This window comes from Coenobita brevimanus, chromosome 1 (genome assembly GCF_032717465.1).
Source record: "Coenobita brevimanus isolate Jiangsu-jjx chromosome 1, ASM3271746v2, whole genome shotgun sequence".
NCBI lineage: Eukaryota > Metazoa > Arthropoda > Malacostraca > Decapoda > Coenobitidae > Coenobita > Coenobita brevimanus.
The window spans coordinates 65,567,730-65,587,408 of NC_136954.1; the positions used below are offsets into that span (position 1 = coordinate 65,567,730).

The 19,679-nt window shown below is 39.7% G+C and overlaps 1 protein-coding gene across 1 annotated transcript in view; it reads right to left on the minus strand.

Moving 5' to 3' along the window:
- Nucleotides 1-19,679, minus strand: part of LOC145407269 (uncharacterized) — a 54,548-nt gene that overhangs the window by 9,664 nt on the left and 25,205 nt on the right. The window contains exons 3-9 of the mRNA XM_080278317.1: nucleotides 11,663-11,807; nucleotides 11,067-11,395; nucleotides 8,221-8,337; nucleotides 5,139-5,283; nucleotides 3,382-3,559; nucleotides 1,830-1,960; nucleotides 944-1,139 (exon numbers count right to left, since the gene is read on the minus strand). Of these exons, the coding sequence (XP_080134443.1) occupies nucleotides 944-1,139; nucleotides 1,830-1,960; nucleotides 3,382-3,559; nucleotides 5,139-5,283; nucleotides 8,221-8,337; nucleotides 11,067-11,395; nucleotides 11,663-11,807 (1,241 nt within the window). The remainder of the gene's footprint in view (nucleotides 1-943; nucleotides 1,140-1,829; nucleotides 1,961-3,381; nucleotides 3,560-5,138; nucleotides 5,284-8,220; nucleotides 8,338-11,066; nucleotides 11,396-11,662; nucleotides 11,808-19,679) is intronic.

Here is a 19,679-nt window from a genome sequence, read left to right on the forward strand (position 1 = left end):
TGTGATTCGTGAAAGGTGCGGAATGAGGAAGTCTGTGGACACCAGAAGCAAAGAGAGTGTACTGAGATGGTATGGTTATGTGAAGAGAATGGATAACAACGAAGTGGTGAAAAATGTATATCTGAGCGAATTTGAAGGAGGGAGGAGGCGAGGTAGGCCAAGGAGAAGGTGGAGGGATATGGTGGATGTCTGTGTGAGGAAGAGAGGGAATGGAAGTCGGTGAGGCTAGGGGACTGACAAGAGATCGAGCTGGCTGGATGAATGTTGTGAGAAGAAGTGCATGATCAGGGATATGGCACCCCATTTTAACATGACGGTGTTCGGACTGACGCTATCAGATATGTTTATGTGAAGCTGCAGAATGTGGCGAAAGTTTTTGGAATATCAGATAGAGCCAGGATTCCGGGGACTTGAATGATGAGTGAATGGAATCGTGACCTAATGGACTGGGCGAACTTGGGCTGTCTGGATGCTGCTACTCCTCACCCTGCCGCAGGGAGGGAAAGGAGGTCCGGATGATGATGATGATGATGGTATATATAAAAGAACTAAATACATACACATATTTCATGGTGACTTCCTGTTACATATAATATTAAAGTGTGTTCATTAAATCAAGGATCTGCTGTCGAAAACCAATCAGTGATGTAGCTCATTCAGCAATATTTACAGAAAATTGTATGTCTGCAGGTCTATAACCATCTAAGTTAAGACAAATGATCATATTCAGTCCCTTCACATTATCATTTTTCATGCCTGAAATTATTTTTGAATTTCTGAGAGAATGGAAGACAAATAAAAGCTAGGGACACAAAATACATCCTACCACAGCACTACTCAGTAAACCAGACTTCTACAAACTGGACAGAGAAATCAGGACTTTGGCATATCTATGTGAGTACTGAACATTTACTATAATCACTATGCTATAAAGCGTTAACACCTTGAGCAATGTAACAATACGCTGAGCCTCCCACAAACTCTCTTCTTTCCTGCGAGACACACTTCCAGCTGCCACCTGGGCATGGAGATGGCCTAGTAGAGACTCCTGCTTCATCACTTCCTCTCTGATCTCTGCAACACTCCTCAGCTGGTCTAAACTGCGGTCTCCACTGCCACTTAATATTGGAGGCACATATCTACATGAAGAAAAGATCATCATCTACAAAGTGCTATCTGTTATATAAAGTATTTGATGTCATATGTGGAAAGCCAAACAATAAATTCTACTTCACAATCTATTTTCTGAATCATTCACAAACTGCTTTACATTCTAGTATCCACTCTTCACTTTGTATAGGAAATAGCTACACCTAGCAAAAAGAAAGGTGGTTATAATATTCAGGGAGGCAAGAGATCACTGCACAAACTTATATTCAAACTGATTTGAATGTGTAAAGGAATGTATGTATTCCTGACCCCCACAACAGACTTTGCCTAGACCTTTCCTGACCTCCATCACAATCTTTACCCAGACCTTAACTGAATTCCTTTATCAGTACTGTGTGATATCCTGTTCTGATAAAGAGCCATAACAACCCCTATTCATGTGTTGGCCATCCAGTCACCTTATGAATGCTATTATAAAATGACCACACATCTTTGATAAAAATGCTAGTGTCTTAATAGCTAATGCAATAAAAGCTTCACAGAGAAAAAAAGAAAAAAATTGAATGATTAAAACCTTTGGAGAAAAAGTGCTTAACAAAAAAATAAAGAGTATAAGTACAATTACAAAAAGTTAGTTTAATCACTTCGGTATCTGGTTAACAGAGTATAGCATTGTACAGAATTTTTGGGAAGGAGTTTGTTTTGCTTAAAAGACTGACCTCTTGATGACAACATTTCCAAAGAGGTAGGAGTGGTTGAGAAACAGAACATTCAGAACTCGGTGAGAGATCTGCATCGTTGGTGAAAGAACGATGCTCACATTTTGGTACGTCATCTTTGTGTCTTGTTCCTGGGATGAGATAAAAAGAAAGAGAAGGGTAAAAAACAACACAGGTTGAGATGAATGACAAATACAGAATGTGATGAATAATACAGAGAAAGAACAGTATTTGGTTTCATAAAGTGGAAGGTACAGTATTCTGCAAGACAATAAATGTTATTGAAGTTGGTGGTAGGTACAGTATTCTGCAAGATAATAACTGTTGTTGAAGTTGGAAGTGATGATTAAATTATTGTACCTGGATTTCACTGTTATAACCCATACTGCATTATTTGTGAAGTGGGTTCTAAGTTTATTGTGAAGGAGGAAGATATTCGCCAGCTCAGATGTATAGAAATGACAATGATTAGGTGGATGTGCAGTGCGTCCCTGCGTCCAAGGCCTGGAGGGGCTGGGTTTACAATGGAAGAGTTGAGAGGTAGGATGGGACTGGAGTGTACTGGTGTTGTGATGAGGAGAGGTAGATTGAGGTGGTTTGGACATGTGGAGAGGATGGAGGATGATAATTGGGTGAGGAAGGTGAGAAGTGTTAATATTGGGGGTGGGGTTATGAGGGGTAGACCGAGAAAGACATGGGACGAGGTCATTAAGTGTGACCTCAGGGTTAAGGGTCTGAACAGGGAGGCTGCAATGGATCATGCAGCATGGAGGGCCGCCATTAGGTGACCAAGGCCGACACATGCAAGCATGTTGGAGCCTTTAAAAACGAAAACGAAAACGAAACACATGTAAAAGATGCTCTAATACTCTCTGCTAAGATTTATATTCTTTTACAAAATCTACCATCCATTCACTCAATGTAGTGCTGCTGTCAGGTGTCTGCCCTTTCCTCTCCTCCATCCTTCTTTCCTTCCATCCTCTTCTGTCTTCCTTTCCTTCATTCTTTCCTCATCCTTCGGCTTGTGGGTGACTCTACACTGACAAGCCAAATGGTTTCCTGTACACCAGGAAACTATTTACTACGCTGGGTGGTAACCATATAACCAAATTTTGGCACCTGGTGGTTTAATGGGTAATTATTGCGCTCCAGTCGGATCGAACCGGTGAAGGTTTATAGCCAAGGGATGGTTGGGGATTATTGCTCATGTAATGCCACTCACGGATGAGTGAGGCTGGTCACTCTCATCTTAAATGTCGGGACCAACTGCCTAGCCCCGGGCTCCTACGCTCCTCATGGGGCAATGTAGGATTGGATGATGGATGGATGGATGGATAAAAAATCTATCCTGAATAAATGCAACAAAACAAGAGTGAGCCAATACTTAAGTACGCATTACAAACAACACCGCTCACTCATGCAATATTATGTCCCCATTTACTTAAAAATATACCTGAGAGACTGCAATACTACTCTCTACCAATAATATACCTCATGTGCTTGAATACTGAATATACTGTACATAAATAAGCTACATTACAATACTACTCACTCGGGCAATAATATGTCCCATGTGCTTGAACATATACTGTAGGAGGAGTCTGTTGGCTGTGGGGAGACGGTCTATCAACTGTCTCATGGCCTCAGCACGCTCACCAGGGTTGGGGATCATTGCCACGTCCTCAAAGTGCGGCATCATGTCACATGTCAACACTGGCTCTGGTAGTTCCCTGGGGGTAAAGAAATATGTGAGGCGCTCCGAGCCAGAGGGGTGACCGTGCATTTTGCTTATTTTCAGTAATTAGTTGTTAAACTTTGACATGGCTAATTATACAATGGTAAAATTATACTTACTGTAAATGCTTTTTATTGTTTAGCTTGAAAGTGCATGCCAAGACAATTAAAATGGTGGTAAATATGACATGACTAAAGTATATTAGTTTGGTAATTAGATGTCAATGCAAATAAGCAAAATGCTCGGTCGCCCCTCTGGCTTGGAGTGCCTCATATAATACCTAGTGCAAGATTATGGGTCTTATGTAGCTAAAAAGTAACAGCAGTACTGGATTATAAGTCCTTCCTTTATGAAGTGTACTTACTGTCTGACACTGCCTACACTTCCACTTCTGGTCTTCCTTATTTGTATTTACACAGCTATTACTTGAACCACTCCTTGTGCTTATTCTGTACTTGGTCTGAGCCACACAATAACCTGATGACTGAGCTTTCTGCCATTCCTAAGCCCCAGAGATTTTGTATATAGGTTCCTCAGTTCAGTCTGCTGTCCTATATATACTTTCTGTACCTTCACTTTAGAGAAAAAGACATACAGATAAATTTTATTTCATTCACTATCATGACATCTTTATTTTATTCTTGATGGTCCACATGATCATATTCTGCTTTGATGGAACTTTCCAAACTGGAAATGCTTGACAGGGCCTCAGTAACTCCCTTACTGAAAGGGTCTCTCCTATGCTGAGTAATAAAACCCACAGGTACAAAGAATAAAATATGAAAAAACATTATTATACTGGGGGTTAAGAATAAATTGATGTAAATCTAGTGGACCACATGGCCAATTTTAATGCTGTTCTGTTTTGTTTTCATAAAATCCTTCTCCTTTAAATTATCTAGTTTCTGATGTAGATTTAATGTTTTTATTGCAACTGAGTCCACAGCAAGCTACAGAAAAACTGCCAAATAAACTGCAATTCTACAAAAAGCTATGATTAACTTGTCAATTATGCTCTATTTACAGTACCGTAGCATTTGCATGAAAATGCTGTAACATTTTGCAGTACATCCATCCATATACAGTATTAACATATAATTCAATTTTTCATTCCCCAATAAAGAGCAGAAGGGCCCCATGCTAGGCTACTCAACCAGACATTTAAGGTGACAGTAATTAGTTGCTTGTTCCTGTGGGACAATATGTAAATGATAAACCTGTCAATGTACACCTGGTAGCCTTAACTCACTAGAACACTAAAGTCGCAGCGCACGACTCTGAGGTTGTCATTATCGTACCCTGGCAACCTACCTGTCAACTATGCTTCCAATTTTGTATCACATTATAAACAAATCATATTATTATACACAAATATATTATACACGAATGTTATTATACACGAATCACAGGCATATCATATTATCATATTATACACGAAATCACAAGCAAAGCCGATGTGTAGGTTGCCAGGGTACAATAATGACAACCTCAGAGTCATGCGATGTGACTATAGGCATCCATTTGTTGGTTCCTAACTTGTAATACAGAATATCAATTACCATATAGAACCGTACCTGAGATACTGTTTAAGTAGTGAGGCAACAACATGAGGCTCTTGGTTAGTGAGTCTGACGGGGCTGCCACTGTTATACTGTCGCCGCAGTTGCTGAACTTTGCTCTTGACACCACTCAACCGATAGATGCCCTCACAGTGCAGCCCTGGGTTGAGATAGAATGTACAGTACAGCAGTAGTTGTTACTGTAGCTCTAGGCTGATCTGAATATGAACCCAGTGGACTACAGACAAATGCTGCCTTTCTTCGTTAAGGAGACAGGGGAGGAACATTTCAATAATCAAGTAACTACACAGCCTGGCTGTATCACTGCCACAAAAAAATCACCTCAGTATAGTAGACATACATTACAGTATATGACATTTTCATTTGTTGACACACCTAACACACTCAGCAACTACAAAGTATTCCCCAAATACAACTTTGCATATATCTGATACAGTAATTACTGTATTATAAATATATATATATATATATATAAGAAAATGTCTGTTATTAAGAAATAGAAATCATCATCTTTATAACACATTCAATCAGCTACTGCATAAAACATGATAAATCTAAATAAACAAATTCAGGACATGATAAACTCTGTCCTATGCACAACTATGCAGACCTATTATAGGGTCCATTGTATATCATTCACTACCAAAGACATGATAAATTACTGGCAAATTAGTAAACTCTGTTACTATTAACACAGCATGGGGATGTAATAATACTGAATACATTTTCTATCACGTAACATCATAAACACTGAACCGTCAGAAGACTGTATAAATCTACGTTTATATATGAATAACCACGTGCTTACTTTTCAATGAATCAGGGGTGACCCCCCCCCCCTTTTTTTTTTTTCCCCCCAAACTTTACCATAATTCTGTACTCTCGCAGCAAAGAGGAAGGGCTAACTGTAAATGATCTTTTCAACTAGTTCTCAAAAACAAACTGTCAGTTAGCAAAACTATACATCCATCCATCATACAATTCCCCCCCCCCCCTTTTTCTTATTTGCCCTATCATACGTGTAAGAGGCTATGGCTAGGCTGCTCAGTCCCAACATTAAACCAACCTCACCTGTCTCCGAGTGGAATATGGGGGCAATAAGCTCCAACCACCCTTGATATAACCCTTATGGGCTTACACTGTTTGGACTGTCTTAATAAACCACCAGGCATCATTTGGTAACATTGTTACCACTTAACATAATTAATGGTTCCCTGGTTTTCAAGAAATCATTTGGCTCATCACTCATGTAAAGCCCCCTGAAAGCAGTACTATATTGAGTGGATGGTGGGTGCCCATACCTAATACTGTATTTGGAATAAAAGTGCATCAATATACTGTATTCACAAAAAAAAAAAAATTCCTGTACACCAGGAAACCATTTACTGTACTAAGCTAGGTGGTAACCATATAACCAAATTATGGCACCTGATGGTTTAATGGGTAATTAAGGTGCTCCAATTGAACTGAGCCAGTGAAGGTTTATATCCAAGGGGTGGTTGGGGTTTATTGCTCACGTAATGCCATTCAGGGATGAGCGAGGCTGGTCACTCTCATCTTAAATGTCAGGACCAACCTAGCCCTGGGCACCCAGGCTCCTCATGGACCAACACAGGATCAGATGATGTATGTATGTACAGTATGTATGTAAAACTTTTTTTTTTTTCTTAAACCAGAAAACAGGGTCTGCTACAATGGAAGTGCCAAGCTGTGTAATTGTATATAAAACAAGGTTTTCAACCAAAATTGTCAATACTCAAACAACTAAATGAACTTCCGGTGCTATATTTTGTCATGAGTATAGTTCTGTGTGATGTGTGTAAAAGTATATCATCATACATCTAACCATACTTCCAACAAATAAATGGGGTGGGTGTAATCCTGTAATAGGATAAGGAAAGTAATACCTCTAATCCTGTATAAGCAGAAAAACTATTAACAATGTACTGGGCAAAACAGGCAATACACACATTTTAATTATAATCCATGCCTTCAAAATTCTGATATCCACCTCCTGTGCAATAACTCATGGCCAAGAAAAAACACAACACTGTCTGAAATATGCTATATTTCACTCATCTTAACCTGGCTCACATTTTCATCTGCTTGCAGGTGATCACATGCAGCTCAATGGCAGAAAAAGACAATGCTATGGCTCTACATTAATTCCATAGCACTTCGTTATGACCGGCATCATATTCTACTGTTAACCTATTATTGCAACATAACAGTTAGGAGCTGCAAGGCTTGGTGGATGAGTCTGGGAGAGTATGTAAGAAAAGGAATCTAAAGGTGAATGTAGAGAAGAGAAAAGGTATGGTCTTTGAGAGAGGTGAAGTCAGTGAACGTACAGAGAGTTTGGATGAGGAGGAAATGGAAAATGTGAGTGCGTTTAAGTACTTGGGTAGTGTGATGAATAAGGATGGAAGTTTCAAGGGTGAAGTGCTTGAAAGGGTACAACAAGGAAGAAAGGTTGTTGGTTCCTTGAAAGCAGTGATATGAAACAGGGAAGTGAGCATGGAGGTGAAAAAGTTACTACATGACAGTACTTTGATACCAACTCTAATGTATGGAAGTGAAGCTTGGACCTTGTTGGAGGAACAGACATCAATAGAGAGATCTGTGGAAATGATTTATTTGAGAGGAGCATGTGGAGTCACATGGAGAGACAGATTGACATATGAGGTAGTGAAGGTTCGTTGTGGTGTGAATGTGGATGTGATAGAAAGCGTTAGGAAAAACACATTGAGGTGGTTTGGCCATGAGGAGAGGATGGAGAGTGAGAGACTAATGAGAAGAGTGTATGTGAGTGAGGTGGAGGGGGCGAGAGGAAGGGGGAGGCCAAGGATGAGATGGAGGGATGGAGTGGAGAGGTATATGAGAGAGGAGGGTGTGAGCTGGGAGCAGGACAGTGAAATGGCGGGGGACAGGGCAACATGGAGGCGATCTGTTTGTGGCCACCCCTTACGGGATTAAGGCATCAGGCAATAGATTAGATAGATAGAACAGTCACGAGCGAGAGATGGCAATTTAGACCAAGTTAAAGTGAAAAAGTAAAATAAAATATTATACTAACCGTGCTCTTCTATGTAGTCAATACACTCTCTAACGATGACTGGTAAGTGAATTCCATCATGGCTGGGACACCGCTGTACTGCCAATGACAGCGACACACCAAACACTGGTAGCACCTCTGTACAACACAAAAGAAAAGTAGCAGGAAGGAACAAATTCATTATATAATTTTAACCCCCTGACTGCTGGATATCTCTTTACTAAACAAAATCACCTGGCATTAGCCTAAATACTGTAATCCCCTGTTTATCCAATGTTGCATTACTCAGCATGCTGTACATCATTTTCTGACAAAGCAAAAAATCTGACTGAATTAATGTAATATCCAGTTTTTACTGCATTAACCAACAGTGCACACAGAAACTGAATATTGCAAATTGCATACTGCTCCCCACAACACCCCTGCGCCACCAATGATGCCCACCAAAACAAAGGCCGCTGCCTGGTCCATCTCAGTTACCAAAAGTATGCCAACTGGTGTTAGTGCACATTATATTCATCATAGAGCTTGTGACCATAGTCGTTGCAACTAATTTTTTGCAGGGGCTTATGTTGCTTGCTTTTGTGCTGTGTGCATGCCTGTAGCTCCTTCTGCAGAAAATAATAAAATCCATCCATCCATCAGCCAATCCTCAGCTGCCCCATAAGGAGCGTACGAGCCCGGGGCTAGGCAGTTGGTCCTGACATTTAAGATGAGAGTGAGCAGCCTCACTCATTCCTGAGTGGCATTACGTGAGCAATACACCTCAGCCATCCCTTGGATAGAAACCTTCACTGGCTCAATCTGATTGAAGCACAATAATCACTCACTAAACCACCACGCACCAAAATTGGTTATATGGTTACCACCCAGCGTAGTAAATGGTTTCCTAGTGTACAGGAAACCATTTGGCTTGTCACTCAGTGTAGAGTCACCCACAGGAAGAAGGAAGAGGAAAAAATGAAGGAAAGAAAGACAGAAGAGGGAGTGTAAAGTCACCTGCAGGCAGAAGGACGAGGAATGAATGAAGGAAAGAAAGACAAAAGAGGATGGAAGGAAAGAAGGATGGAGGAGAGGAAAGGGCAGACACCCGAGAGCAGCACTACATTAAGTGAGTGGATGGTGAGTGCCCCCACCTACCACAAAAAATAATAAAATCCTTACATAAATATGTATGCAGTTGGTGCAATGTAACTTAAGCAGCTAGTCACCTACTTTTGGTTCTACTCAAATCCACCTATGCATCTCACTCTCAAATTACATTAAATAACAAAATATCCTTATTGCCTGTAGCTCCTTCTATGGAAAATATTGCAATGTTTACATTAATATGCATGCAGTTTGTGCCGGCTTGTCTCCACTGTGTCACATAACTTAAGTAGCTAGTCACCTGCTTTTGGTTCTACTCATATCCATCTACACAACCCACTCTCTTTTAATACATAACAAAATATTTTTAGTGCTTGTAGCTCCTTCTGTGGAAAATATTAAACACTTTCATACAATTGCATACATTTGGCACCAGCGTGTCCCCACTGTGTTACATAACTTAAGTAGCTAGTCGCCTGCATTCGCCTCTACTCTTTTCCATCTATGCATCTCACTCTCACTTTTACTAAATAACAATATTCTTAATGCTCGTGACTGAACAAGCATTTAGTGCATGTGAGACAAGCCCATGGTGGAATATGTACTTTATAAAGGAAATGCATTTTTAATAATAAAAATCACATTAACATAACATGAGTGGTTGCATAAGATTTAATGAATATATAAAGGTGGCCATTGGAGAATTGGTATCAAGATGGGTTATTGTGTAGTGACAGTACTGACAATGAGACCTATACAGTATAGGGTTTTATAGGAGTTATACCCCCATGATGAAGGAGTTGAGGCTAGTACAGCATTGCTGAAAAAATAAATAAATAAATAAAATATATATATATCATCCAACAGGATCTTGACTGAATTATGAAAGATAAATAGGGGATTACTGTAAATATTAATAAGTGTACCAAGGCAGCATCCATAACCGCTGACTGCTTGCATATTTCTCAGCTTAACAAAATTTAGGCCTTAATAAATGTCATAACAGTACCCTGAATAAAAGTCCTAAGTGAAACAACAAAAAAGATGGGTACACTCAAGGCAATACAGTATCTGAAGCCTCTGACTGATAGGATATTTCTAAGATGAACTAAATATTCCTCACCCTGCCCCTGGGTGGGAAAGGAGGTCCGGATGATGATGATGATGATGAACTAAATATTCTGGCATTAACCTAAATAAAACAACAAAATGAATAAACTGCAGACAAAAAGGTTAAAGTTCTCTCACCATACTTATATATGATCAACCAAAGCTGAACTGCAGAATGGGTTACACAGAAAAAATACCTAAACATGCAATAAAATCAAGGCCTGGATTAGGAAACACCATTAAATCTACTGACAGTTTTTACTGATCTGGTATAACATATTATTATAATCTTTCAAAAGGACCACTTCCAATAATCAACAAGATTCTGTATGAAGGAGAGTATGACACAATAATATATAACAATACACAGTCAGTCCTCACTGTAAATCTGACATGTGTTATAAATTATCAAAATTTTATTTTTACAACTGGTAAATTGGGAGAAACTGGAAAATGAGCTTTATAGCCAGCATAGGATGCTTAACAAGCAATTTAGCTCCAGTTATTTAGGAGAGAATACAAAAAAAGAACATTAAATTTGGGTTACTGATACTTACGAGGACAAACTGTATATGAACAGGTAAATTGATTCAATATTAGTAAATGTTATCAGATCACAAAAAGAGTGAAGTCACTGTGAACTTAATCACTGCAGTCAGAATACAAACCTTCTTCCAGCTCATCAATCTTTTTTTTCTTGTCTTTTTTAACCTTTTTCTTCTCCTCCTTTTCTCTTTTTCTCTCCTCCTTCTCTTTTTCCTTTTCCTTTTTCTTATCACACTTTTTCTCCTCTTTTTCTTTTCTTTTCTCTCCTTTCTTTTCTTCTTTTTCTTTCTTTTTCTCTTCCTTTTTGTCTTCTTTGTCCCTTTTCCTTTCATCCCTCTTCTTGTCTTCACGTCTTTCTTCCTTGTCCCTCTCCTTTTCTTTCTCTTCTTTATCTTTCTCTCTTTTATGAAGGAACTTGAAGGATTTGGGCTTCTTGGGTTTCAATGGATTCCTACAAAGGAAAACAATATACATATGCTGAATGCCAAAATAAGAGATACCATATCTGAATTATCATCATCATCTCTTACATCATCATTACATCCTATCCATCATGGCCATGTTTAGTAATAAAAATAATCTTGATATGGCAAAATAAAAAAAGTACAGTATATATGCTGACTCAGGAGAAAACTATCAACAAAAACTACCACTTACATATTACACACCTACTCTACTGTAAATAAAGTACACAGAGTCTGCAAAATATTATCCTTACCTGCCGTCCGCTTGGTCCATCTCATCGGGTGAACTGTCCTCTCCTAGTGCTGCGTATCCTTTGTCCTTATTCTTGTCTTTCTTCTCTTTTTTCTTGCTCCTCAGCAACTCTTTCTTTCCTCCCCGCTCATGGCCGCTATCCCCATCTGAAAAGACATTTGAGTTATGTTTCTCTGAAGCTAAAAGGATAATTTAACCAGTTCAGCATCATGTCATCCTGAACATTTTTACCACCAGAATACTTTATTTAGTTAAAAAGCGACTTTTTAAAACGAAGGTCAGATAAAGCCTTTTTTGACATCTTAAAAACCTGAGATCTCCTTGAAGCTAAATAAAATAATATGGTGGTAACTTGCTTAAAAAAAAAAAATGAAGGGTTGAAGAGGCTGATGACTGGGTCACACACAAACGTCTTATTTCAAGTTACTATAATACATTATACTAGTCAATAAGCCTGGGAGCTTAAGTACCAGCATAATATATCCAGCTTCTACATACTGATCTGTCACCCTCTAACTAACCCACCAACTGCTAGAGATTTTACTCAGCTAAATATAACCGCCTGGAGTCAGCAAAAAATAAAATACCTACATGATCCAACAGAAAGAAGTGGGCTAAGATTAGTGATGGGTTCTGAAAGAGCTGGTGATTCTGTACTGAAGATCACAGGCTCTAATGAAAGGAGGGTACATACTACATTGCAAATGGATGCATATCCAAAGCTTAAAAAAGCCTGTACATTTTTCACCACATGCAAAAAAAATTAACATTTCTTACACTGCATCATCAGACACCTACCTGGATTTGGATGGACAGAATACTTACTAATCTGTGCTGTACACTACCAGGACCTCAGCTGAAGTGCCACTTGCCTCTGGAGCTCATTCTTAAATTGCCTAATAGCAAAATGACTGCAATAAGTGTGTTACCAATCTACGATTCTTCCTGTATAAAACTAATGAACGAAAAGCAAATCCTGAGTTTTGTTTCAAGCTGAGCACAGTCTGAGTTCTGTCTCAAGCTGAGGAGAGTCTGAGTTTTGTCCCAAGCTGAGCAGAATCTGAGTTTTGTCTAGCTAGGTACAGTCAGAGTTTTGTCCCAAGATATGCACAGTCTGAGTTTCATTCCAAACTGGGCACAGCCTGAAGTTTGTCTCAAGTAGAGCATAGTATAATGTTTCAGGGTGAGAAGATGGCTGAGTGTTGCCAGGTTTGTCACACCAACAGAACTTCTCTGTTGTCCTGAATATGTCAATCTGAAATGTCATTAATTAGAAGGCACTACAATTAGTAAATATGATGTTTGTATTGGGTTCACCATGAACCCTCTCATTATCAATCGATGCAGGCTGCATCCAACCACGAACGGGTACTTGGGACACAGTCCTGGACACCCAAGACCACACACTGAGAGACCCCTGTCACTGTGCTATTCCCGTGCATTCGATAGTTCATAAACAACTTATCCTCACACCCTTATTTATGCTTCAACAATAATTTTTTTTTCCCACCATAATCCTGAATAAATGTACTGTATTTGCTTATGGTGTTGTAAAAAAGATCAGACAAAGGTAAATTATGTCATAATTTATTATTTTTTACTTCAGTTTTTTTCAGTTTCATCTCATAGAAATAAAAACTTATGGAAAATGATACTGAGAAAAAGTTACAGGGAAATTATTTGGATATATTTTGGTGTATAAAGAACTACTGCAGGTCAATTAAGGCTGATTTCACGAAGCACGAGAGAAAATTATCTTATGTTCGAGCAATGCTCGTAGAACACAGACTGGGGTGCGGGGTGGGTTAAGCATGGCGAAGCAATACATGGGGACGCAAGTACAGTACTGTAGTGTTTTGTTCTCACTCAGAAATAGACACAAAATCATTCCATAACCAAAAAAACAGGGGCCATTTCGATCGACTCAACTGGCATTGATTGATAACAAGCAGTTGAAATGTGTGCAGACACAGCCTGCATCAACTGGTAACAAGTGCATGAAATTTGCACTGCACCCATAAACATGAAAGGGTTAATATAAATTTACCTTTAGTATGGAATGAGAATGACACAGAACTAACCGGCCAAAAGGCTGTCATGAAGCCACCATTATTTTCTATCTATCTTTATCTATTGTCAGACGCCTCAATCCCGTTTGGGGTGGCCACAAACAAATCGCCTCCAAGTCGCCCTGTCCCCCGCCATTTCACTGCCCTGCTCCCAACTCACACCCCCCTCTCTCATATACCTCTCCACCCCATCCCTCCATCTCATCCTCGGCCTCCCCCTCCCTCTTCCCCCCTCCACCTCACTCACATACACTCTCTTCGTCAGTCTTTCACCCTCCATCCTCTCCACATGGCCAAACCACCTCAGTGTGTTCCTCATAACGCTTCCTATCACATCCACATCCACACCACAATGCTCCTTTATATCCTCATTCGTCAGCCTGTCTCTCCACGTGACTCCACAGGCTCCTCTTAAATAACTCATTTCCACTGCTCTCACTCTTGACTTGTGTCCTTCCAACAATGTCCAAGCTTCACTTCCATACGTTAGAGTTGGTATCACAATACTGTCATGTAGTAACTTTTTCACTTCCATGCTCACTTCCCTGTTTCTTATCACTGCTTTCAAAGAACCAGCAACCTTTTTTCCCTGCTGTACCCTTTCAAGCACTTCACCCTCCAAACCTCCATCCTTACTCATCACACTACCCAAGTACTTAAACGTACACACATTTTCCAATTCCTTACCATCCAACCTCCCTGTACATTCACTAACTTCACCTCTCTCAAAGACCATCATTTTACTCTTCCCTACATTCACCTTTAGATTCCGTTTCTTACACACTCTCTCAAACTCATCCACCAAACCTTGCAGCTCCCCTTCGTCTTCACTCAACAACACAGTATCATCTACAAACAACAGTACAGGGAGTTTCCAAACACTATCCTCTCTCACCAGGGCCACTCCAACATCCACTACCCTACCTTGTACCTCTTTTATTACCCCATCCATGTACAAATTGGACAACCATGGAGACATGACACATCCCTGTTTCAAACCAACTTTTATCACAAATATGTCAACTATAAATGTCTGATTAAAAAAAATAAATAAATAAAAATAAAAAGTGTCTCAGAAGCGAGAGGTATAAAGATATATACTGGAGCACATTTATCCATTAAGATACTTTAATCAAATATGAAAGTTGAATGCACACAAGGTCTGAAATTGCAGTACCAAGCAGGATTGTCAACCTCTTCTGCTCTTATTCCATTACTTTTTAATTGTGTTATCTCTAGCTAAGCTTACTCAACTTAGGACAGACTTTCTGAACAAGAGGTATGACATATAGTCTTAATTAACTTCTCTAATAGGAGACTCTCCCAAACCAAATCAAATAATCTGGTAACAGCAGACATGACCTACAAAATACATTATCAGTTTCAAGGGGCTGTTACATAAACAGTATGCATCAATTCCCTTCCAACAAAACCAAACCACAGAGAACTCCACTATTTTAGATATAACTAACAACATTAGCCCATCTCTGGAAATGGACTGGTGAAAGCACAGTAAAAACCACCCTATAAGCCTAATGACAACCACCCACCCACCCATACAATGTAGTGTATTTGGCAGAGAAGTGCAATAACTGGGGAAGTTTTCAGCAACAGTTAATGAGGTACTGCAGGTGGGCTTGGGACTTGTCAAATTAAACTCAACAGCAAGTTTCCTACACTATCTCCTCCCACTAAGCTCTTTGCCATTAGGAGGTACCAAAACATGTGAAATAATTCCCTTAATTGTGCCCACTATCCTAAACAACCAATGAGTTGTGCCAGTACCCACTACACACCCTTTGACTCCTTCCATTCTATGATCATCCAATGAGAGGCACTAAAATTTGTGATTTATCTCCATTAAGCTCCTCCCTCCCACACACACGCAAACACAACATTTATGGCAAGCATACAATACAAAAACTAACATTTCCATAACTGATTATCCTGTAAATTGGTAAATACTGTATCTAGGAAAGTTGTGAGTTAACTGTAAAGATTATAATAATCTACCTATCATCCAATCCCCTATTATTCAGTAAAGGCTTGGGTACTTAGTCCAGACATTCAAGACAGGGATGACTGCTTGCTTGTCTTTCAGTAACATTATGTAAGCAATCAACCTCCAGTGATCCCTTGGAAGTCAACCCTTATAAGCCACATTTAGCTGAGGCACCTTTGTCCACTCAACCACCACCTGTCTACTAATTTTGGTTATGTGGTTACCATCTACAATAGAAAATGGTGTCATGGGCTAGAGGAAACCATCTAGCTTGTCACCTGTAGTCACCAAAAGGTAACTGCACTGAGTGAGTGAATGGTACGTGTCCCCACCTACTACAACAACAACAAAACAACAACAACAATAATAATAATAATAATAATAATAATAATAATAATAAAAATAACAATACTCTTGTGGCAAATTGTAAAATAAGAACAACAACAAAAATAATAACAACAATGGCCACTCAGAATGCAATACCCACACTAAGGACTGAATATTTGACTCTGGCCTGTGATCTTGACTTTTGACCAACTGGTCTTAAAAATTAAATTACTTCATTCGTCCCAGACCCTTAACCCTTCCACCAAGTATGGCTGAAATCTGATCAAAATTGTGTGAGATGTCTTTACCCAGTAACCCTAGCATTTAACCTTTCCTGCTAACCTTGACATGTGACTGACTTCTCAAAAATGAATCCCTTTATGCTAGCCTTACCCTGAACCATTGCAAAAAACTTTGAAATAAATATGATGAAAACTAGGCTGACCTTGAAAGTGCCACTGATCACTTACCTATTCTTAAAAATAACAGGTACTCTTTGGCTGATCCTCAACCCTTCCATCATTTCGCCCAAATCAAAGCAAACCTGGTTTCGTTATTTTGTTTATACGTAGACACCTGGATCAACCTTTGACCTTGCCCTATGACCTTGGCTTCTATTTTCAAAACTCACTCCCTTTGTTCTTACCCTGTCCTCAATCCTTCCACTGTCAGGTGTATATTTGGTAAAATCTATTTAAGCTTACCTTGCTAGGTCACATTTTGAATTATCCCTAACCTTGACTTATGACCTAAAGAAAAAAACAGGTTTACTCAATGGCTGACCCTCAACCCTTCAACTAAGTCTCAATATAATAGGATGAAAACTTTTGCTGTTATTTTGACACACACACACACACACACACACACACACACACACACACACACACACACACACACACACACACATGATAAGCAGGTCGATTAATAGTAGGGTAAAAGTCAAAAGTTACAGTCATCATTTCATAAAGTTTGTAACACATTCATGAACTGCAGCAGCCTATACCTCCGGATGGACCTACTCTATATCTCCGGGAGAGAGAAAGGTGGGGAGGGGGGGAACGTACTGTATTACCATTATTTCCAGTCTTTTTTACGTTCGTTGAAACACTTAAAACCAACCTAATCAATGTAATGCAATAATCCAATGCATTTCAGTCATAGCTTAAAACTCTGTAAGTGATATATAAATGAAAAATTGCTCACAGAAATGTATGAACCCCTTCTATCCGATGAAGTAATTAATTCTTGTTCTATGCAGACGATTTTGTTCATTTTCTCCAACTATACGAGAATGATGCAACCCCCATTAACCCCTACACTATACAAGATCTCCCCTAAAGTGCATCAACTATTCGGGATCCAGAAAAAAAGTCCTCGGGTTGATGTAGTGAACCTCTTCTCTCGCTGCATTTATTAAAAACTTTATTCTTGTTGTTTCCAGGTGATCTTATTCGCCTTGAGAGCGAGACTTCCAAATGGAGGGGTTAAGTACAGCCTTTATTAACCCATTCAGTATGGCAGATCTGTCATAAGCTGAATAAAGTCATCTGCAGGATGCACGAATAAAGTAAAAAAGCCATCATCGGGTTGAAGGGGAGTAAAAATGGGCGTATTACTTGCACCACAGACCCTATGGATAGCAATACTGATCTACACATCCTTCACCTCCCACGATTCTCTGTAAATGTCAAGCGGTTTAATGTCCACCCCTCCTGGTACGTAGTAGGAAGCTTGCTAATATTATTACATTTTACTCTTAAATTTAACCTTACCAAAAACTGCCATCCATCCAACTCGAATTAACAGAAAGTAACACTAAATTATGATGCTAGTCCCGAAGTGCCGTGAAAAGGATGAATAACTGACGCCCAGTCTTTCTCGCACTGAGCTGCGTGAAAAAGCTAAAGACGTTCGAAAACCAGGGCCGAGTGAAGACGAAAGAATTAAATATCATGTGCACCTATCTGCTTGGCAACACTGTGCACGATAACAGGAGCCTGACAATACAATGGGAAAATAAAGGCCTCGGCCATTACACGTGGGAACTGGGAAGGCAAGAGGAGACGAGGGAGAGGGGGATCCGGGCGAGGCTGGGGGGAAGGCAAGTTGAGTTTGGCATTTTTTTTTTTCTTTTTCGATGGATCTGTTACGTTAGTTTCAGTTGATTAGGTTAGTCAGGCTGTTAGGATTTGGTTGGGTTACGTTTGACTATCGAGTCTGATCATTTGGTTAGGATGTTAGGGTTACCTTTGGCAAGCCTCTTAGGAACAGGTCTAGTCAGGCTAGATTGTTAGATTAAGTAAAATTTGGTTAGACAAACCTCTTTGGGACAGGTCTTTTCAGGCTAGGTTGCTAGGTTAGGGTAGATCCTTAAGTTAGGTTAGGTTAGCTTATCTGAGTTAGGTTTTCATTAAGTTAGCGATTAACAAAACGGAATCATAAAAAATGCAGAACTGAAACACACAGAGGGAAATAGATGGAGAGGGGAGAGGACGATTAAAAAAAAAAAAAAAAAAAAAAAAAAAAAAAAAACGCGCCTATATAAATTTGAAGGTTAGAGGTCGCTCACATGACAAACACGCACGATGACGGAAACGGAAATGGCTCTTTATGAATGAACCCTACTTGTTACCTAGAACGACCAGTGTGTGTGTGTGTGTGTGTGTGTGTGTGTGTGTGTGTGTGTGTGTGTGTGTGTGTGTGTGTGTGTGTGTGTGTGTGTGTGTGTGTGTGTGTGTGTGTGTGTGGGAGAGAGAGAGAGAGAGAGAGAGAGAGAGAGAGAGTTAAAATAATACCCGGAAAGAAAAACACCACCCTTTTCAAGTACAGAAATATCTATGCCGGAAAAGAACCACCGATCAAAACACAGTATTCTCGGCCAGCCAATTTATATGAAACTGGGAGCGAAAGATTTAGAGGAAAAAAAAAGTGAAATCCGGCTTTCTGTGAAATATACCGGTACCACAAAATTAATCATGGCCTCTTAGACACTACGGTTTCATATGAGTAGCGAATGACCCAACCATCCACGTATTTATGTAGGGTCTATCACATCCATTTCTTTCTTTCTCTCTCTCTCTCTAGGTCCGTTCAAGGCCTGTCAGATCCATTCCGGCCCTCCACATCAATTCATTTCCACTAACATCAATTCAGGTCACTTTAGATCCCATCGGGTCCTCTCAATTCCTTCCAGCAATGTTGAAACCCAAGTAAAACAATCCGGGGCTGCATAAGGAAATTTGGGGCTTTCCAGGTCACTTCGCATCAATTAAGTCACTTTCAGTCAACAGATACAAGTCATACCTATGGAAATGTGTGCCAAAAATCCGTATCTGTGCAATATTTTCAGTGTGCACCAATAATCCTTATCTGTACCATAGTTTCCGTGTGTGCCAGAAATACCTATCTGTGCAACAGTTTCAGTGTGCACCAAAAATCCCTATCTGTACAACAGTTTCAGTGTGCACCAAAAAACCCTATCTGTGCAACAGTTTCAGTGTGCACCAAAAATCCCTATCTGTGCAACAGTTTCAGTGTGCACCAAAAGTCCCAATCCGTGCAATAGTTTCAGTGTGCACTAAAAATCTCTATCTGTGCAATAGCTTCAGTGTGCCCCCAAA